At 40.9% G+C, this 23,341-nt stretch overlaps 1 protein-coding gene across 1 annotated transcript in view; it reads right to left on the bottom strand.

Moving 5' to 3' along the window:
• chchd6a (coiled-coil-helix-coiled-coil-helix domain containing 6a) overlaps window positions 1-22,745 on the bottom strand; it is a 28,887-nt gene extending 6,142 nt beyond the window's left edge. Inside the window, exons 1-6 of the mRNA XM_052059830.1 lie at window positions 22,505-22,745; window positions 20,639-20,711; window positions 20,194-20,311; window positions 18,413-18,536; window positions 7,914-7,997; window positions 4,043-4,113 (exon numbers count right to left, since the gene is read on the bottom strand). Coding sequence (XP_051915790.1) covers window positions 4,043-4,113; window positions 7,914-7,997; window positions 18,413-18,536; window positions 20,194-20,311; window positions 20,639-20,711; window positions 22,505-22,588 — 554 coding nt within the window. The 5' untranslated portion in view covers window positions 22,589-22,745. The remainder of the gene's footprint in view (window positions 1-4,042; window positions 4,114-7,913; window positions 7,998-18,412; window positions 18,537-20,193; window positions 20,312-20,638; window positions 20,712-22,504) is intronic.
• Window positions 22,746-23,341: the final 596 nt, after the last annotated feature.

The following is a 23,341-nucleotide window of genomic DNA, read 5'->3' as shown; positions in this document are numbered from 1 at the left end:
CAGTGCAGAGGTACCGGTTTCGATTCCAGCTCCGGCCTCCCTGTGTTGAGCTTGCATGTTCTCCCCGGGCCTGCGTGGGTTTTCTCCGGGTGCTCCGGTTTCCTCCCACATTCCAAAAATATGCATGGCAGGCTGATTGAACACTCTAAATTGTCCCTAGGTATGAGTGTGAGCGCGGATGGTTGTTCGTCTCTGTGTGCCCTGCGATTGGCTGGCAACCGATTCAGGGTGTCCCCCGCCTACTGCCCGCAGACGGCTGGGATAGGCTCCAGCACTCCCCGCGACCCTAGTGAGGATCAAGCGGTTAGGAAGATGAATATTATTATTTAGTGGTGGTTTTCCATGATGGGTTAAACTCCGACAGCAAAATAAGCCCCAGTCTTCGCATGACATCAACTTCAATGTTTCGTTTAACTCATTACACTTTTTAGTTATTTTGTGTTGTACAGTATGTTCTGGGCAGGGTGACCTGGTGATCCGGTGTTTAGCATGTCGACCTCACAGTAAAGAGGTACCGGGTTCAATTCCATCTCGAGCCTCCCTGTGTGTAGTTTGGATGTTCTCCCCTGCGTGGGTTTTCTCCGGGTACTCTGGTTTCCTCCCACATTTCAAAAACATGCGCGGCAGGCTGATTGAACACTCTAAAACTGTCCCTAGCAAGTCGATGATTGAGGTCGAACAAAGGTGAAAATAAAAATGTCGTTCACGCCCACGGCAATCCACTTTCAGCAACTGTTGGTGCGGACGCTCCAGTTTGCGCTTCACGGCAAATGATGCAATTAGCGCTGAAACACATTTAATTGAGAGGAAAGGATCATTCTGATCAAATAGAGCAGAAAAGTGTTCACGGAGAGATTGAATTAGCCACGCTTAATTAGCTATGTGGGTTGTATGATAATTGGTTTTAGCCTGTCTATCTGTGTGATTGTTAACTATGACAGATTTGGTGGCTGCGTGCATCATTCTAATGGAGACGGACTGATTGAAGCGGAGACCAACAAGTTACATACGCCTACAGGAGTTACACACCACACGCGAATACTGTTTAAGTTCTTAGAAGACAAAAATACACACGCAGGAACACATCGTCCGGCATGCAAACGCATCCAATTAGCGCATACGCGTGGCGATTCTGTGAAGAGCTTTTAACGGCAAATTTAATTTAGTTTTCATACCCAGCGGAGGCTATGACCCGCGCATTTTAATTGCAGTACATCCGTGTCCATGTGCGCGACGTACGTCATCATCGGCCGAAACAACAGCTCGAGTTCATCAACGTATGAACAATATTGCGAGCGGGGAGGAAAATGAAGACAGAAGGAACCGAGATAAAAGATGAGACGTGACAAAGGAAGGGTCAGTCGGTGTTATTCTCCACGTTTGGAGTGATGATGGCCTATCTGAGAGCTATTGTTCCATTTAAGCTTTGGCTTTTTGAGTTTTCTTACTTTTCCTCTCACTTTTCACACCAAAAAAAAAAAGGAAGAAAACCAAAGCACCATCTTTATCTCTTGCAAGGGATGAAGCTGCCCAAGATAAGTAGCTGTCCTTTAATTTGAAATAAATGGCCTTCATCGGCGGAGCCAAAGTCTCCCGATAGCAGAGGGAGCTTATTAATAATAGCGCCTGAAGATAAAATGACTCAAGCCACAGAGGCGGTAAAGCTCTGTCGACAAGCTACAACAACCTGAAGGCTGTCCAAAGGCTCCGTCTTAGACGTGGCATGAAGCTTGGCTCAGGTGTCCTTCATCATTTCTTCCTTCTGGCATTGATGGGCTTTTCAAGCCAATTACCGCTGATGTTATTTTAACTTGTAAGTGTACTAATGAGGGAGGGGTGTTGATCATCCTAACAAATTCTGTAGCTTGCGCTATCGACTAACAAGGCGGCCCATTAACCACACTGAATTACGGTTGCTATTATCTAAAATGACAATCAGTGCGAAGCCATCAGTTGCTCACTCTCAAAAGATTCCGCTTGGCTTTATTTGGAAAACGTCTCAGAATCTTTGCATCTTGTCTTTGCAGTTTTACTATTTGAAGGTGCACGTTATTCCCATACATTCCACTGGGGGCGTAACAATACATAATTGTAAGACCGTTGGAATTATTCATTCATTCATATTCCAAGCCGCATGATCCTCACTAGGGTCGCGGGGGGTGCTGGAGCCTATCCCAGCTGTCTTCGGGCAGTAGGCGGGGGACACCCTGAATCGGTTGCCAGCCAATCGCAGGGCACACAGAAACAAACAACCATTCGCACTCACACTCACACCTAGGGACAATTTAGAGTGTCCAATCAGCCTGCCACACATGTTTTTGGAATGTGGGAGGAAACCGGAGCACCCGGAGAAAACCCACGCAGGCCCGGGGAGAACATGCAAGCTCCACACAGGGAGGCCGGAGCTGGAATCGAACCCGGTACCTCTGCACTGTGAAGCCGACGTGCTAACCACTAGACTACCGGGCCGCCCTCTTTGGAATTATTTTTATGATTTTCAATGATTTCAAGGGGGTACCCACTCTCATTTTAACTAGGCCTGCTTCATGAGTGGTTTTCTTTTAATAAACCAGTTGAACCACAATTCAGAAGCAATTGATTTTCAGTGGTTAATTTCTTTTTTTTTTTATTCTTACTTTTGTCACATTCAAGTTATTTCTATGAGGACTGTTTTTTTTTTAAATGAACATAATGTTCCCCACGTGTGTACAAGCAAAAATCACATGCGCATTAGATGACTTAAAATGAAGACTTGTACCAACTTAATGCATAATTCACTGACATCCTGGCAAGCCATCAAGGTGGTGATTTTGGCTTTGTGTATGCACTGTAATGTCTCTGACAGATCTGCCAAACGTATAAACAGTAAGATTAGATACTTAATTAACAGCCTTGCCCGTTATTTTTAATCTCTGGCGGTTATGTGGAGGCGGACAGAACACAGGGGCCTCAGACTTGTGGACTACACCGAAGGGCTTAAGAGAGACAAAGGGAAACGTAAACGAAGAATGAAAGCGCTGCAAATTAAGAAAATGGTGAGACACAAATCACGGCGACACAAAGGCTGTTTTTCAATAGTTTTGTGACTGATTAATAATTTCCTCTTATCAGTTCCAAACCGCATTTCTCAGTTGAAAATCCAGAACCAATACCAGTGACTTGCAAGAGTTTCAGTTATGGTACATGTCCTGTTTTTCAAATACTGTATTTCGCAAAACCACTAATGTAAAACGAAAAGGAAACATGCCATTTTTGACAGGCCAGGTATGTGACGGCACAGAAGCAGACATGTTAGCATATGCGCCTCACTGTTAAAACGTTGTGTGTTCGAATCCGGGCTCCGGCCTATATGTTGTGTCACAAAAAAATGTAAATAAAAAAGAGAGAGATTGGCTGTCAACCAGTCTCTGGTGTAACCTAACAATAGCGAGGACAAATAAAATAGATAGATGAAGCTAATCAACGAGCAAAAGTGAACCAATGTATTTGATTTGATTGTGTTTAACATTCAAGATTCTCCAACGATGAGGAAATTATTTTCTTCCAATTACTCACATTTAATTTTGTTCTTCGGTAGTCACGGTGATAGGTTATTCGAAAGCAGTGTTAGTGTTCTGACAGAAAACTTTTCCAGCAAGCATGAGCCTGGCCTCTTCTGTGACTGCAAGCATTTCGAATTAGTGAGCGTTTCCCAGGCTGTGGCTCATTAAAGGCTCACTGTGAGACACGCTGACCACAGGGACTGAGCGTATTGTTTAACTCGGCTTAATTAAAGTTGCCAATTAAAAACACTTATCATATTAGTCGGGTTTGCTCTGGAGAATGTGAGCATTTAACCGGTTACAAAATGAGGAAAAGAACAGATCCTTGTCTCTCACTGCTTATTAGTCTGCTGTGTGTAGTAAATGTGTGCGTGTGCGTGTGCGTGTGCGTGTGCGTGCGTGTGTGTGTGTGTGTGTGTGTGTGTGTGTGTGTGTGTGTGTGTGTGTGTGTGTGTGTGTGCGCGTGTGCCTGTGTGTGCCTGAGCGAGCGCGCATCTTACCTCACGGTTGATTCTGTCTTTGATGCCGCTTGGTGGAATTGCTCCTTGCTGTGTTCATAAATCTCCAAATTCTACACACCGAAAAGCACAGAAAACACTTGACTTCACAAGGTCAGGTCAACTTAATTGTTGTTAAAAGTTGTTATTAAAAGTTTTATTATTGCCAATTGGGGGTTATGGGAGAGCCTCTGCATTTTTAACTATATATTACGAGAAATACAACACAGAGCATTCCTTGAACTTTGTGGCGGCAACTTCAAAATCATTTTAACGATACGCTGGTTGGCGATCTGGGGAAAGAGGATTGTGCCGCGACTGTGTTGATCCAAGATTGCTATTGTTGCTATTGTATTGTTGCAAGATTGCTATTAGTTTGTAATATTGTCTGGCCATGACACCTTTTATGGGATTTTTTTTAGAATTAGAATCTGTGCTAACAGAGGTATTTAGCGTTTGTGAGGAGTGCTTGGATAAACTTTGCGGCACAATAAAATGGTCTGACATTTTTCTTGTCATGTTATTTCTTTCCGGTCACTTTATGGGTAAATGAAATGTTGTTTTTTTTTTGAAAGTACCAGTAAAATGGTAAATCAGTCATGAGTTTCTTACATTTTAATCAATGTAAGAAATATGTAAGAAATGAATGATTTTTTTTTTTCGATCTTTCAGTAAATAATGGAGAATTGGGCAGTGGTCATGTGGAAAAAAAAAACCAAACTAAACAGTGCTAACCCACAACAACTGGAGCCTCTTTTCTGCTGATCTACATAGCTTAGGCCTTGCACACACCCAGCATTCTCTTCAAATATTTAAACAATAAACAATAATAATTTACACCAGCTGAGAGGGAAGCAACGTGGCAAAAAAACAAAAAAAGAGAGAAAACTCTTGAAAGAATTGTAGGGGAAAGATACAAAAAAAAGAAAAGGGCAAAACTCATGGAATCTTTAATATTTAGAAATGTATCCCAAACTGTGCAACGACACAAACACAAGTAGTAAGATAATGTTAATATAGGCAAAGCTGCGATAGGCTGACATTTCTTTAATTTAGTGTAGCTAAACTCCTGTCATGAGAATATTTTGGAAAGTCAAACAGACGAAAACCCACAGCGAGATTTCGGAGCAGTAAAGCAAGCACACCGAGCCCCGCAGACGAGCACAGAAATTCACACGTTTGTACAGTGGGCATGCCGCGCACCTGATTATACAAAGGATGGGAAAAAAATGCAGAGACGCGGCTCGCTCTCTCCATCTTTCTGTCCTTCACGGCCGCACCCGCCGAGAGGTCTATCAACAAACATGCGAGGCCCAACAGCAAACACAGCTTGTACCGCCTGTATGCCAGCCTGCCAGTCTTCTAGGGGCTCTGTATACCAAACCTGTTGCTAATGAGACTTTTGTAAGTAATCACACATCTGACACCAGGATAACGCGCCAAAGACATCCTTCTCCTTTGGGAGAGTGCAGGCAAATTTTAGAATCGATCTAATCCAACAGGAGAGAAGTCACCGATGGGGTGGCTGAAGGCACCAAGCAGCCCCCAAGGACCTCATGACTGGCTCAGTCTAGAGGTGTTTATCATATGTTGCTAGCATGAAATAAAAGTTGTCATTCTGAAGTTGTGTCCAATATTCATCTTTTGATATGAAATTCAAATTTCTTTGTGTGAAATGAAACTCAAAGTTTGTGTTCAAACTTCTTTGTGGAAGGCGGGCCCGGTGGTCCGGTGGTTAGTAAAAGTGTTCTGCCAGAGACTAATTGACAGGTGCATTTACCAACGCACACTCAAACAGCCAACTACTTTGTGAGCTCTGTGCAGCCATTATGAAATGAAGACAATACCAAAAGCATAGTTGACTACTGACTAAACAGAAGAAGGAGACAAGCAAGACTTCTAAGAATATTTAGCCCCTTGTGGATGTGAGCCCACAAGGTTTGTGTGCCTTTTTGTTGAAGCAATTGTCTTCATAACTATCGTCTTTCATTTATTGTTTTGGAATGCTATTTGTATTTATACGTTTCATGTCCGATTTTGTGACTGGTTCTCATGGTTTTTGTTGCAGCTGCAGCGGTTGTGAAGGCTCTATATATCAATAAAGCTGTATTGTATTGTATTCCCTATAGGTTAGCAGTGTCTAGTGTATGGGTGTCAAACGTACGGCCTGTGGGCCGGAACCGGCCCGCAAGGAGATTCAATCAGGCCCGCAGGATAATTTAAAGTGAAAAGAAAATGCATAAAGGACACAGAATTAATATTTTTAATAAGGTGCAATTCATTGAGTAGACACTGTTTTGATCAGAGAAGACAACAACAGCCTCAGTCCGTCACTGAGACAGACCCATGACAGCAGATGCTATCATTTGCACTCTCACATTTACACATTTAATAGCACTCTCCTTAGTTTGTAAGGTGTAAGCAGGGATTACATTTAGATTTTATAAGCACGTGTACATGGTTTAAAACATCTTTTCTTTACAAATCTCATTTAATCTTGAAGTGCATTACTATATTTTTCAATACCAATTACTTGTTAAAGTTTGTACAATCAGTGGGATCAGTTGCAATGCATATATGTGAATGATAAAAGTAAATTGTCGAAGGAAATGTAAGGTGCTTCATGAAATGTTTTGTAAAAGATATGTTCATTAAATGTCAACATTTTCCTAATGTTCTTGTGCTTCTTTATACCAAAACAAAGGAAAGACATTGTTTTGGTTATTTATAGCAAAGTATGGTATCATTTTAATGGTCCGGCCCACTTGACATCTACCGAGGCCGTATGTGGCCCACCATGTGAAATTAGTTTGACACCCCTGATCTAGTGGATGCATAGCACAACCACTTCCACTATTCTATTCCATTCTATTCTATGCACCTTATAAAGCAGTGTGCTCTATCCATGAAATCATTGAAGTTACGCCTTATAATCCGAAGCACCTTATAGTGCATAAATATGTATTAATTTGCGGGTGTTTATATTTATGCAATGGCGTTATTGTCCTTTTTTGATATTGTTGTTGCCCATAAACGTGTAGCATAGTTTTTAATTGAGTTGTTCGGGTTAATGTATACATTAATGGTGGAAACTGTATCTTGATTTCATGTTTTACATCACAAAAATGTGACATTTGAACAGGGCTGTAAAGACTTTTTCTTTTTATGTTATGAAAGGACGTTTTCGTGTGGGACCTGGAGGAATTGCTTGCCAACAAAAGGCCATGCAAAGGTTCTTATTGGTTGGCACCCGGTGAGGCTGAGACTTCAATGAGAATACACCTTTTTTTTCCAGCCTGGCAAATGTCAGACAGTTGAAAGGGAACGAACACAAATAAAATGACTCCCTGCAGTGGCCGACTGTTGCTAAAATCTCTTATCAATCACGTTCGCAGAAACATGCCAGTTTTTATTTTGGGCGAGTATTAGTTTGTGTAAAAGTGAAGCCTCTGAAACATCGATGTCTGTATGTCCAGTTCGTGTCTTGGGCTGCTCCCTGGACACTCTGGAGGAGGTGGGCAACAGCAGGATGCTAGCTAAGCTAACAGCTATGATGGACAGACCCTCCCACACCCTCCAGGCCACCCTGACAGCAGTGGGCAGCTCCTTCAGCCAGAGACCGATACACCCGCGCTGCAACAAGGAGAGGTACCACCGCTCGTTCCTGCCGACTGCTGTCAGGCTATTGAATAGACAGTCCTGACCTGAAAAACCTGGACTCACCCATTTTTAATATGCTTATATTTATATTTTATATTTATCTGCTTTTTGTCTTCTGCTTTCTCCCTTTCATAATTTAGCTGCTGTAAATTGGGAATTTCTCTCTTTGAGATGACAAATAAAGGTTTTCTTGTCTTATCTTATGTTTACTCACCCGCTTCTCTATTAGTGCTATTTGCTCCTTGTAGAATGCATCCAGCGCCTTCAGTCGTAACTCTTTCTTCTGGAGCTCTTGAGCCTGAATGAGAATACACACACACACACATGTACATACACACACACACACACACACACACACACACAACCAGTTTGAACAAACCCAAAGACTCAACATGAATGAATATTAGTTTGAAATTATGAAACTGGACAAAAAAATATGGTGAAATACCATTTGAGTGAAATTTCAATTGACCAGCAAAAAGAACAGAAAATGCCTCTGAAATGATCCATGTGTTCCGCATTGTGACCCATAGCTGATTGTTGAGATGCAGCCATCGTACTTTCTAACAATAAGGAGAAACACTGCTGACTCTCACACTTTGTAGAATCAATTTGTCAGCTGCCAGAAAGACACAATAAGGGCCTAAAGACCCAAGATCACAAATAGCGGGCACTAAATTGCATGCTCACTCAAATAGCTTGACACACAAACTGTGTGTGTCCGTTCTATTCACCCAACATATTTTCCTTTCATGAAGGGTTCAGTAAAGGCGCAGGAAACCTACATGTTTGCACATGTATGGAGAGCTTACTTGATGATTAAAATAATCATTTGCAGCAGCCGTATGGTACAAGTAACCACTGCATCAAAATAAGTTTAAACCTACACGTCATACTGAAAGAAGTACATTTATAAGATTCATTTTAGCAACACAACACACCTTTAATGGTTAAGCAGTAACAACACCAGTACTGTATTGGCCCGGATATAAGACGATGGTTTTTGCATTGAAATAAGACAAAGAAATAAGAAATAAAAAGTGGGGGTCGTCTTATATTCGGGGTCTAGACGTTATACCCATTGACGACGCTAGATGGCGCCAGATATCAATGAAGCGAATGCTGAACTTGACTGCCCAGGCTAAAGTGAAAGTGAACCCTGCCACGAAGAATAAAAATAAAAATAGCGGTAGCACAAAGAAGAAAAATAAAAAATGGTGGTAAGAAAGAAAAGAGAAGAAAATAATAGAAGAGATAACAGAAAATGGAGAAACGTAGCAACAATCTGGAGAAAAGTGGGTCAAAGATTGGCCAAGTTAACCGGCAGCTGAGAAGTTATAATGTAATTTCCATTTAAAAAAACAGAAGCCATTCATTTACGAATGTGATTGCACTTTAGATTTGAATGAGGCAAAATAACATGCCTTTTCTCTCAAATATATTGTTATAATCATTTGTTTCAGATGCACTGTAATTATTTTCTCTGTATAAAAATTAATTTGGTGTTCAAAAAGTCTTTTTTCAAACTTGAGTCTTGAAAAAGAGGGGATGGTCTTATAATCAGGGCCGTCTTATATTCGGGCCAACACGGTTGGCACACATACAACACAGTTGTATGCCTGGAAAGAACAGTAATACTCGATCAAACCTATCAAAACGATATGGCATGTGGATGCTCCGACTTTCTTAAGGTACAACTATTGTCACAGTGTGAAGCATCAGGGCAAGTCTACAGAAATGCACACAGACACACAAGGAAGAAGATACATCATAATTATCAGGGCTGGTGAACACCAAATCAAATCAGAGGTGTAGTATGAACAAAATGAGGCAAAAAAAAAAGACGAGGCTTATGCTTCCACAGTCAAGCATCATCGAGTATACACAGTGAGTAGAGTTCATGTGTCAGTTCAATATTAACGACGGAGTTTATGCTTGGGAAGTTAGAGTTACAAGCCAGCGCCTTTAAATAAAAGTAAGCACACTCTTCCTATCTGTATGCCTACTGTGTTGTTCCAGATTTAATTTGCAGCCAGACAGGAAAATGAGAGTGAATCATACGACTCCCCTGTTGTCCCTGCAGGGGTCTGCAAGTCTATGGCAGATAAGAGGCAGCCAGGCAAGACTCAACACACAAGCGCGCATGCGCACGCACACACATACACACACGCACACACACACACACACACGCGTGCACAAACACACACACGCGTGCACGTGCACACACGCACACACACACAAATGGGACCCCATTTTGTTTTCATGAGATGTAAAGGATCTCGACAAACTACATGGGGATGATTTGACTGTGATCAAGCTTGAATATCGCTAAAACTACACTGACATTGCAAAATACAAATTAACCTACATGCTTAGGAGTAACACAGCACAATGTGTATCAATTGTAATGTAACAATTTGTCCCCCTACGGTCATGGATTTCGAAATTCAGCCTTTCCAGGCAAAAATATATGATGTTTCAGTTTCTGCTCATTGCAACGACCTTAACCGGGAAGTCGAGTGAAGTGATGCAAAAGCCCTGTCAAAAATATCCCTCTTCTATAAGTACGATTTTGACAAGCTCAGAATCCAGAAAATCTGGTGACCATAAGTCTAATGGACCTTCCACACGACACATGTGCAATTAATTCAAAACTTGCATTGGTATATTAGTCAAATTAAATATGACTGCCTCCCTCCCAGTGTTTGTGTGTGTGGGTGTATAGTGTTACCATCTGATAAAAGCAGCAGACTGTTCGCCTTTTTCCCAGTTGTCCCCGTCTCAGTATTTACTCCGCTGGGTTTATTTAACACATAGCTTCCAGCTGGACAATAAATAAGCACTTAATAATAACTGGACTGGTAATTACGACCAGGCAGCTACACAGTGAAAAAACAACAACAATCTGGGCTATTAGGATTTCTTTTCTTTTACAGCTCCTCTTGTTTGCCATTAACAGTTTGGCCCATTATACAATGACTGCTCCCTCCCCCAGTAGATAAAACACTTTAAAATATGAGTACAAATTGTCCCAATAAAAAAAAAAAAATCATGTCTGGTACTCAGAACATTTGCGGCATCTTAATTATTCTAAATTATTGCTGAGACAACAATAATGGAGTCATAACCTCTGCTAGCTTGTTAAAGCGTCAATGATGTCAAGGAAAACATGTTTCTAAATTTTTAGGGGGGCTACTGGGTGACTTTGTGGGGCCGTGTTTGGGACACTCAACAAAAAAATTTGAATTTTGGGGTGTGTTGAGGTCCCCACAAGGAAAAATGGCAGAAATATTTTTTCATATCCTACATAATGTGTATATGGATAATGAATGAAACATTTTAACAGTAATTGCATACTTATCTGCACTTAACAAAATGGAATATAATCAATTTCAGTTTTACAAAACAAATATTTAATAGCAAGAGTATTTTCCATCTCTTTTGAGACATATGCATTTTGTTTTTAAGCACTAGTGTTATTTTTAGGGATAATTAAGGTCTTCTTTTTCAGTAAGTGCAGTTTTCAGGTAGCGGCACAACCAAAATCTACCTTGGATGTCAAATTCCTATTCCACTGCATTCAATAAACTGAAATCATGATTTCTCTGCATTAATTAAAGAGAATTTATTTAGGAAAATCAATTGTCAGACTTACATGGATCAGACGACTATCCTGTTAAAAGACAATCATCGTTACATTAAATATTAGGGGGAAAAAAGTGTAAAAAATCCAGAATTTGCTCTCCCTGCATCTATCACTGAGCAATTCATAGAACAATGCATCATCATAATGCCACAGGCTAACCTAGTTAGATCATCACTTAGTATCTGGCGTAGGGTGCACGGTAGAGAGAGAGCTACCAATCTACACGCATGGATCCCCCACTGCCAACCTAATATCTTAACGTGCAGAACCATATCACTTCCAACAGATTACAATTACCGTTACAGGTGTTGACTTATCAGCACCTCAGCCTCTTCCTCTCCTGTCTGCTCCTTTGTTCACCGTTTTCCCCTCCACTATAGCCTCGGTTATCTCTCCGGCACTCCCATTTTCCCCCCCATTGCTCCTCTATCTCTTTAAATTCTCCTCTCATTTGCACGACGCTACATCAGAGCCAGGAGGGGCTATAGCCATGTCAGGAATCTGTTTAGCCCCCTCTTCAGCCTCTCAAAAAACAAAGCTGGAGACTCGGGACACATTGGACTAATGCGGGCTGCATTCGTGAATTTATTCATTCACTCCACATGACATATAAATATGTCTTGAAAACCCGCAAAGGCATCCCACCCACCCTATTTATACGTTTTTCTCTTTTTTTTTTTGTGCCATAGTGTGGAGAAACGTCTGACGCGGCCTCTGACGCAATGATGATCAATCTTGTCTGCATTGTAAATAATGTACTATGTTGATTGCTAGAGAATGTAAAAAGATAGAAAGAAACTATTTTTGGGCTGAAAAAAAGAAAGAGTTTAATGTTTCTTTTGGTAGATGGCAAGTTTACATCCCAATAGAAAACAATAATCTGTGGGCCTTGCAAATCAGTCAAAATCCAGTAAAACCGCTGGCATCGTGGCATTTGCTCCAGTGAAAAGGGGATTCAATGAGGTAATGAGCGGAGCGCACTCTCCCTTTCAGCACACAGCCACTCTCAAGAGTAATGCATGCCTTTGGTTAGAGTTAGTTCGCTTGCAGTCCATCTCAGCAATGAATCGCTTTATAATAAAGACAAAAAAATAAAATCCCCCCCCAAAAATCTTCCGATTTCCACTCGATTGGTGAAATGAGCCCGGTCCAACTCCTGAAGTAGCACTACCCGCAGCTTATAAGTATGCAGGCTTCAAAATAGTGTGCAACAAGCATTCTCCACTAAGAACAGTGGAAAAAAGTGAGGTCAGTTGGGCGTAAAATTTGGCCTTTTCTGTCCTAGCGCACAGAAGGTGATACAAAGATGTAATCAATTACCACGATTGAACAGTAGCGCCCAAATCCCTATCTTCGGACAAATTAATACTTTATATTGAATACACGTATTTCGTGCGCACCACTACTGTGTATTATTCATTTATTTTTGAAAAATTTGAGCACCTCTCAAGTAAGAGAAGTCATGAAAATCAATTTTTTTTTCCCTCACTCGCCCCGGATATCGATCAAGCCCCGGGAAAGAAAAAAGATGAATATTTATCTAATTTAATTTTTCCCTCTTTCCATCTGCTCTTGGAGCCTCCAGCAGCAAGAATGTTGGTAGAAAGAAGAAAGAAGAAAAAACAAACAAATTAAGTTCAATTAAGTGCAATATAAATACAAAATGGATAAATCGCATCGATTGATGTCCTCCCTGATTGTAAGCATCGTGCCGAGATAAATAATACTCATATTTATAAATAATAGATAAGTGGAAGGGAAAATTCTAAGCATACGCAAGCATGTTCATTCAACAATAACCCTTTCCTTCAATTGAAATTGAAGAGAACATCCACATTTAACTTGTTTTTATTCACTTAAATTGCTTAACATCACAGAGATGCAATAGAGCTGACTAAATTAGCAGTCGAAGGAGTACATGATAAAACATGAGGCCATTCACCAGCTAATCTGTAGCATGGTAATGAAGCTTGTCCCCATCTGCATCAGCTCGCTTTTCTCCAAGCGTGGACACAGCTGTTTCTTTCACACCCATTACCAAAGTCTGAACGTGCTCCCCGACTCAGACGCTGCCGGAGCTCCAGCTGACGACGCGTCATTAAATGTAAACAAGGTAGGTAGGTGAGTCCAATCAAAGGAAACATCTGGATCAATTTACCACTGCAGCTTCACTAACAGATTGATGGACACGAGTGAAAGTGCAAATACCATCTTCCTTGAAAAGGAAGCCTCCGATCTAAGAGGTGTCGTGTCCCAATTCATCACCAGGTGCAGCCACTGCAATAAAACAGATGCCTGCTTTTTCCCTTCTGACCCTCTATATGTCATGTTAGATGTTACAAGTGGACATGCCATGGCAAACATTGCTAAACATTTCAGCAGTGAAACAAATAATTGGCGATTGGAAAAAGCAAAACAAGATTCCGAAGAGGCAAGGTGCTCTAAGATAAATGGCGAGTGATGGGAGGCTGCAATACACAATTGTTTGGAATGTAATTATATCAGAAGACATTTGCATATTAGCCAATTAAAACATGTATGACTCATACCCACACAGACACACAAACACCCGCAGGGTCAACGGTGTTGGTGCCCTTCTGTTAATGAAAGAAACTAAAATAACTTACATTAAAAAAGTAATTAGAAAAAAAAATCAGGCATTGTTTTAAGCATTCGGAATTATCTTTAACAAACAAATGAAAATAATCCGGACAAAAACAATGGTCCGCTGACCTTTATTTTCTTGCACAAACTTTTGAGTGAATCGCTGAAATCAAAGCGCTTCGGTAAATTTCAATTAAGATTTTTAGAATGTGTCGACAGATTTTGCCCCCCTGATCATGAGTAAAGGGCCCCAACATTTTCAGGTTTGAAGGGGACCTTCTCCATACAGCTTTTTTCATAGATGCCTCGTAGTACTTTAGATTATCACAGGGATTAGCAAAAATTTGTCCGTGGAGAGCATACCGCGCTTTGTATTTAATGTGATTTAATGTAATTTTCCGCATGTCGGACAAGAAGAAAGAGCAGAAGACAGCCATCCATACGACCGCGCATAAATCCACTTGGCCCATCCTGCTCAGGGTCAAGTGTGTGTGTGTCGGAGGCGAGTAGGGGATGGGAGGCTGCCCTCGCTGACAATGTGTCAGATTAGTCAACGAGCCGACGCGTGGAGATTAATAACCATTTAGTCCTTCAGACAAAAGAATTGAACATGCATGCTTTTGGACTGGGAGAGGAGGGACCGATGAGAGGCCATATAAGCACAGGGAGACTACAAACTACATACAGAAAGGGATGAAGCTTTTTTGCGAACCACAAGACCACCTTAGTTGAGGAGAGACGTTGTCACTGTCACGGACAAAATGAGTAATCTGTCAAGGTTTTGTAAAGCGCTTTGTTACAGCTGCAGCTGTTGTGAAAGCACTGGATAAATCAGGATGTATTGTATTGTATTATAAGGATGGTTGCCATCTAGTGTCACCTACAACGAAGTGCCGAGATCTATTTTCCCATCGAAAAAAGGAATGAATGATGTTGACGTGTTGAGACCAATTTAATAACAAAATCTGTAATCCATTCCTGCATCATGCTTTCTTACGTTTAATAAGTATCCAATCAGCTACAAAAACAACATATAGGAGGCAAAAATAATCATTCATAATTCCAAAATATTCACATTTCAAGAGTGTTTATTTGTTCCCAATTTTGATGGTGGGATACACTAAATTTATTACTGGCATTGCCATGATTTGAACTCATTTCCCATTCAGTTTATTCTTAAGAAACAGTTTTGATTTGTAGATGATGCGTCACATACATTGAATCTAATGATGCAACCTTGATGAGTATGTTCTTCAGCTTAAGCCCTGCTAAGAAATAGACAGCAATATTTATTCAAGATAACAGTTGACATGAGTTGGGAGTCAATACAGGAGGCTGTTGAAGATTTTACCAGACCAAAACTGGGTCCACTTCCAACTAAATATCATAGTCACGTTGAAGGACAATTTAAGGTGTCAGATTCCAAATCCAATCAGGTTTCCCTGCACAGTTTGACTCCTGTTCATGAAGGATTATATTAGCCATGTTTGAGTGCTTAAGAAAAATGTCACCCAAATGTTATTCCTTCCCTATATAAAACACGCCTTCTCATTTGTTCTTCGGGTAACTGGAAAAAAAGTTGCTAAAATTACCAAGGAAAACTTTTTTTTTTATTCAGCTGTGAGCAGGATCAAAGAATTAAACTACCGTATTTTCACGACCACAAGACGCACATAAAAGTCTTACATTTTCTCCAATGTTAAAGTGCAGCGTGAAAGACGAAACTAAAGCCTCCCCCCACCCCAATTGGGTGCCGGTACATTCATTCATTCATTCATTCATTCATTCATTTTCCGAGCCGCTTGATCCACACTAGGGTCGCGGGGGGTGCTGGAGTCTATCCCAGCTGTCTTCGGGCAGTAGGCGGGGGACACCCTGAATCGGTTGCCAGCCAATCGCAGGGCATACAGAGACGAACAACCATCCGCGCTCACACTCACAGCTAGGGACAATTTAGAGTGTTCAATCAGCCTGCCACGCATGTTTTTGGAATGTGGGAGGAAACCGGAGCACCCGGAGAAAACCCACGCAGGCCTGGGGAGAACATGCAAACTCCACACAGGGAGGCCGGAGCTGGAATCGAACCCGGTACATCTGCACTGTGAAGCCGACGTGCTAAACACTGGACTACCAAGCCGCCCTGGTGCCGGTACATACATTGTGCAAAACAACATCCTGAAAACACACTTACGAAGCACCCCCAAGCTATCAGTTATGCGGAGGACCATGGGAATCGAGCAGCCGCGAGAGAATTCAAGATCAACTAAACTACGGTGCTTGGTGCTTTAGTTTTATGAAACGGCGCATCTACCCGTCCAGGTGAGGATGACCGGGGCGCAGCAACATCTGGCAGATTTACAAGGAAATGCTGGCCACCCTCCACTTCTACTGCAGTAAAAAGTGTAATGTTCTGTCTCCAACCACAATACCAACATGGACGAGGTGCCGGTAAATTTCGACAACCTGGCGAACCACACGGTAGAGAAGAAGAGGGACCAGCACGGTAACGATATCCACATCGGGGCGCGTGAAGCCGGCTTTTACCGTTGTGCTCGGTTGCCATGGTAATAGACAAGACACGGCCAAAGTGAAGTTGCGAATGGCTGTGGGAGCGATGGCGAACGCAGCTTTACTAAGACTGGAAGGCAGCGCCGGACGAGTTATGCCACAATTCTTCCTCCCACATTCGATGCACATAAGACTAAATGAAGACTCTAAATAAGGGGTGCCCAACCAGTCAGCATCATTTTGATGCAAATGTACCAGAATATACAACAGCACCACGTTTTCATTCAAATCGTAGTTTACATGAAGGTCAAGTAATCACCAATTTATTATGATTGCCCAAAACTCAATTCCAAAAAATCCACAAATGCCCCTGTAATAAATATCAAACATTAATAATGTCAGGGTGTGTTCATAATTGACCGTTAAATTAAAATGACACCTTCAAAAAAAAAAGTAAACAAAAAGGTCAAACGCAATGCATCTTCACCTGCTCGGGCATTCAGAGCGGGTGAATGTTGAGCCATTACGTTCGCTGACGCGATAATAGGAAAATAATCTCATTTGAGTTCCGCACGAATGAGCGCAAAGCTGCCACACACTTGGCTTGCATGTGCATATAAGTATTCATAGCACAGGAGAGTGTAATTACAAGGCGCCTTTGGCATCGGCGCGTCCAGTCTTGTTGGAACATTTGTTGTGCTCACTATGTCCCTCTAGTGACTTTCTATTAACAGCGGGAGAGTGCTGGAGTGAAGATAAGGCAGCCACTACTACAGCATGCCTTATCAAAGGGCGGGAGGGAAGCAGGTGCACGAGGAGAAGAGTCACATGAAAGAGGCCACGGCTGGCGTGTAAAACAAGCCCTCCTCTCTCCGTCCGACCAATCCACCGCCACACCACTCCTATCTCCTATTCCAGGAAACTCTCGGCTTGTAATTTAACACTTGCACTGTGCTGATAATGCAGTCGCCGGGGGCAGGAGGCATGAGGTGATCGGTTGGGATGGAAAGGGTGAAAGACCAGCAGGGATACAGTAAAGGGTAAGGAGGAGTGAGAACAGTAGCAGAATGGAAGAAAACAGTGGAGTGGGTTGCAGATGGTAGGAGTGAAGACTGGTGTTTCCACAAGTTGTTGAAAATGAGAGTGAGGGGGTAGAAAGAGGATGTGAATGGAATGATATACTGTATGGAATAAAACAAAATCTCTTCAATCTGATTCAAAAGAAATCCGTACCAGGAAAAAAGATCAGAACGACATTAGCAGTCATATCCATAAATGAACAGAATACTCAAAGAATTAAAACACACAAAGAAAATTCTACCAATTAATAACAACAATAAATGGTGGCATCTTGTTACGCGTTTTCTTTTTCATATCATCCGCACGAATAGCATTTCATGGTGCGATCCTTTCCCAACATGGTGCCAAAAAAAAAAAAGCCATAGCTTTCAGACACAAAAAGCACGTGCTGTTAGCTAAGAAAAATATTAAATGAATAATTAGAAAATTCACAAAGCTGACCAGTATGGAAATATCAACATCAATTTAAAAAATAATATTAATAACGCATTTAATATAAACCGACCCGAGCTAAACCAAACTGAGGATTAGTACTTGCTTGGGTGTTTACATCGGTCAGTGATACTTTGGTGTCTAAATGAGATGGACGTCACTGAAAAGGACCAAAACATTTAAAACCAATCAATATAATAATTAATAATCATCTAAATGTGCCATTGACACACACTCCAAATATACACAAGAACAGTATGTAGTGAGATAACTAATTTCATCATGGCAATGCAAAGGGATTGTAATAATTCTTTCAAGGTAAACTGTTTTAAAAAAGGGCTCAATTCAGTAGTCACAAAAAGGGGAATGGTAGACAAGTACCAAAAAAACTAAAACAAAAAATAATAATAATAAAATGTGTGCATGCGTGCGTGTTCATGTACCAACTGTTTGGTCTTCTCAGCCTCCTGGCGTGTCTGTTGTCTATCCCGAGTCATTTCCTTAATCGTCTGCGCCTCTCTAAGCTGGGCCAATTCCTCCCTCAGTTTGCTTTGTTGCCGATCAGTCCTGGAAAACACACACATGAATAATCAGGCTTTTATTGCCCTCTGGCTCCCGACAAAATCTGATTTCCAAGGCATTCGAGCCGCAATTGCAAGGCCTCCAATATTGGTTACCTCCAGAGGGCAGCACAGACCATCACTCGGATGAGATACTGCGAGTCATAATGTGCAAGACTTCAAGATAAAATAACTAACTATAAAACAAAATAAATAAATAACAAAATAAATAATGTACGCTATTTCTATCGGCTGGTTAAAAGAAAATCAATATCTAAAATTAAAAACACAACTTTGTGACACCAAACGGTGATCCAACTTTTCAACTCCCATGCAGGATCCATTTAATGGAAATATTGTTCGAATATCTTTTTAAAAAGTCCTAAAATGACACTACACAACTAGAGAAGTTGCGTTTTACTATTTTTTACTTATTTAAATGCAATCAAATTAATTTTTCAACAATTAAAAATATTCATATCTGTGTATTATTTTATTCAGTCATCCACTAAAATTCATTAAATTTAAAAAAATGTTTGCTTTTTAAAACAAAAACAGTGAGTGATTATAATTATTGAGATTGATTCATTTCAAAGGTGTAAAAAAAATGTGATTATTATTTTTTAATGGAGTCCCACCATCAGTAAATATTACATTATTGTGAGAGATACTTTGTCATTACTGCTTTGCTACTATGTGTCCACCATTTTACGCAACTTAAAATTATCCTTCAATATTCATTCATTCGTTCATTCATCTTCCGAGCCGCTTGATCCTCACTAGGGTAGCGGGGGGTGCTGGAGCCTATCCCAGCTGTCTCCGGGCAGTAGGCGGGGGACACCCTGAATTGGTTGCCAGCCAATCGCAGGGCACACAAAGACGAACAACCATCCACGCTCACACTCACACCTAGGGACAATTTAGAGTGTTCAATCAGCCTGCCACGCATGTTTTTGGAATGTGGGAGGAAACCGGAGTACCCGGAGAAAACCCACGCAGGCCCGGGGAGAACATGCAAACTCCACACAGGGAGGCCGGAGCTGGAATCGAACCCGGCACCTCTGCACTGTGAAGCCGACGTGCTAACCACTGGACTACCGGGCCGCTCCTTCAATATATATAGTTACTCATTTTTGTGGTAGTTGATGCACTCAAGTTTTTCTGTCCGTCAATTTTACCACTTTTGTGAATTGATAATGGTTAACCCAAAACTAATTTTGACGATCACTGGCAAGATTGGATATGTGTTACGGGCTTTAACCATGTAGAGCATATCGGACACTTTGTGTGAAAGGTCATGAGCATTTTTAACTCACTTATGACATCTGTGATGTTGCAATGCCATTCAACAGCCAATCGAATTTTGAATCTTTGCAACACTTTTGGTTGAACGTGGGCCACTCATGAAAACTCTGTGCCAAAGCCCACGAACTGCATGACAGTTTTTGTCGGTTTCAGTCGCATAGCTCGGTGTGCGTCAGACTTAAGATTCATGCTTTGGGATGTGTGAGGAGCAGAGATCTTAACATCAAACATTAAATATTTTAGACAAACATGCTAACGACAAGGTCATCATCTTGCCCACATTTTACTTAGACATTGACATCAAGAGCTCCAAAAACAACAGTCAGGAATAATAGACAAATCAATAATTTGATACTAACCTCTGCTCCTCTTTCTTGACTTTAGCAGTTGTTTTGCCGGTGCTGGACTGGGTGCTTAACTGGGCTTGCTGTGGATTCTGCTGTGGTCGGGTGTTGGAGCTGGTGCTGAAAGACGCACCTGAAGTAACCAGTCAGTCAATAGAGAAGGTTGATGGCTGACAAACTTTCAGTGTGATCACTTTAGACTTTGGATGAGGGAACAGGGATTTTGGGGGTTGCCTAGCTCGAGGACATGTTCGGCTTTACGCTCCTGGCACACGCAGCTTGCTTCACTTCTATCGTTTGGAAACTCAGGAGCATTGTTCAAATGTTCCGTTCGGTTAGTCAGAGTGCACCGAAAATGGCGTGCCGAGGTGCGTTCAAGGCGTTCCAACTCGGGACACAGTGTGCCACAGTACGTCAAGCAGATGGAAACAATTCAAGCTCAAGTTGGATGCAAGAATACCTGTGTCTCTCTGTGCACGCTCTGGGGGAATATTGGCCACACCTTTCATCCTCTGGAGAACATCTTCTGAAAGCTAGACCAAAGGGTGGAAAGAGTGTTTAACAAGACAAAAAACTCAAAATGTTTTTGGGTCCCCCCCCCACTTCGCAAACACAAAATTAGAAAGTGTAAACCTCTTTATTTTTATGGCAGTTAATAGGTAGAAAACGTTTTTTTTTAAACACTACCTGTGGACTTTATACAATGGCAATGGTGACAGTTTCATCCAGGAATGGATGAGAAAAAAAAATACTTTGGCTTTAAAAGTTCCAGTGTGTTATTGAAAGTAAATTGTGCATATTTTGCAAATAATCTGGGAGCAAAGGTTCTTCATTGGATCACTGAAGCTCTTCTTTGTCTTTACATGTGTAAGTGTGCCTCTGTCTGCAGCTCCACTAAAAACCACGAAAACCAGTGACTCACTATTTCCAAGACTAACAACATTAGAATGTGCAGTTTCATGTAAAATGACAATTTGGTTAGACCCCCCCCTCCCCCCGAGACATTTTACTATTTTTTTCTGTTATTAATTCATTGTTTTTACTGTCTTTGTTGTTTTATAGTTTTACTCAATGTACAACACTTAGTATGCATGTACGAGTGGTTGTTGTGCTCCGTTTATGAAGTTGAGTTTTCCATTAGAGTATATTTGGTTACTAAAAGGTGGCTTCTTGATGATTTTGTGTTGAAAGTTCAATGTAATATTCGTTGTAGTTTTTAAATTATGATGATTTTTGTTGATCTGATATTTACTTTTTGTTTTGTGCAGTCACTGGAATTACTTAACAAATTAGAAATAATTGGCATGATAGTATTACGTGGTGCCTGTTTCTTTGTTTCAATGGTTTTACAATAAAAGTAACAGAAAGTTACTTCTGTATGAAACTGATTTCAACACAAATGGTCACATCACAAATCTCAACCTGATTGACTTTGCATTAAGAGGATGGCCATAAAGTGGTGCATTTTCAACCGGTTCAAAGAGTTATAACTTTCCTAATATTTGTCACGGGAAATTTTGAGTTATATAAACGCATTTGTCATAAAAAAAGATCTCTTTAATAGTGCTGGTCTCGTAAACAGCGCTCATATATGTATTGTATTGTAAACGCGCACATCAACCTACTCTTTCCATAGTTGTCATTTACGTCTGCGGTCGGGTTTACAAAATTTCGACACTTCATGACACTTGAAGGCATCGCTATCAGGAGCCCAACAGCTGCACCAAACGACGTTCCATGTGTGGCCGTTTATTTCCATCGATGGTTTTAACAACTAAAGAAAGTGGACGGGTGACTAAATTTAAAACAGTTAAGTACTCATGACAAGTTGTAACGCAGCTAGTCAACATTTTGGTTCTGCGGTTAGGGGACCGTTTGGTAACAACATTTTTAGAATAAAATGTTACTCAATGAAAACATTTATTTTTTCTTTAACATACAAGAGAAGTAAAATCCTCAGCGGAAAACGACACCGAATTCATCAGATGAACATGAATTACTATGAAATTAACGTCTCACCGGAAATTAATCATTTAATTTCAACAGGAGAGACAATACTCCAAAATGCTGCATATTCTAAGGGAAGTCGGGCTCTTCTGCTGCGGAGAAATATAGCTAGTCCGACAACTTGTCCTTGCATCCTTCTGCATCCTCTCCACGTCGTTCTTGCTCAGTTGAACACTCGTTTTAAGAACGGTCAGTTTGAACGAGCTCACAGTTGTCCAGATTCAGTGTTTTAGCAAAATAGCGGTTATTGGAGAGTCCTGTGGCGATATGAGTGAAGTTAGCATAGCTTCTCAACAAATGCTAGCTGAATTAGCATTACCTTGACTCCGCGCAGGATCCTGACTCTGTCCTCGTCGTCCACACCAAAAGACACTTTTCTCGTCCGACTTTCTCCTGAGCCCATGCTGCGTGGAGTGACACTGACTAAATGGCGTTTGTACTTATTCTATAATTATGTCATGCAGTAATCGCTGTTATTGCGTTGTAACTTTGATAATCGTGTAGCTACTGCTCAATGACAGATGGGTTCGGGTTGCCAGATGCTCGTGTCATCCCCCTTTGCAAGTTAGACCGTACAAGACAATAAATGAGGGCTTGAGATTTTACATTTTAAACAGTTAGTGCGTGTAATAGTTTATCGAAATATAAATTGTACACTGTTTCATATTGTTAAAAACAAATAGTCGTTCACACTTACATGGCAGCCTGAGCTTTTACAACTCAGGATCCTATTAATAAAGTCGTAAAAGCAAACTCTCAGACTCATGTAATTTCATTAAAACTGCGTGTAATGTCTTTTTTATGAGAGTATGCAGTCTTATATAATAATTAGTGATAATACCGGACACATCCATATCATTATCATTTATTTGTATATAAAATGAAAAATCACGTTCACACTTCAATGTAAAACACAATAAACATTACTGAGACTACGGCTCTTACTATGAGATAGCAATCAACAATACACACATATGAAAATGACAAAAAAAATACAGTGACAGTCAATGACATTCATCAATACAGTTACTCATGATCCTGAATAATGTCTTGGTAAACAAACTACGATTGGATTAGACTGCTCAATTATAGTGATGCTCTTATGTTACTTTGGTAAATTAATCAATATTGTATTTCCTTTACTGTTGAGACACAT

Source organism: Hippocampus zosterae, chromosome 2 (assembly GCF_025434085.1).
Source record: "Hippocampus zosterae strain Florida chromosome 2, ASM2543408v3, whole genome shotgun sequence".
Taxonomy (NCBI): Eukaryota; Metazoa; Chordata; class Actinopteri; order Syngnathiformes; family Syngnathidae; genus Hippocampus; species Hippocampus zosterae.
Note: the sequence above shows the minus strand (reverse complement) of the source record. Positions and strands in the feature narration are given on the sequence as shown.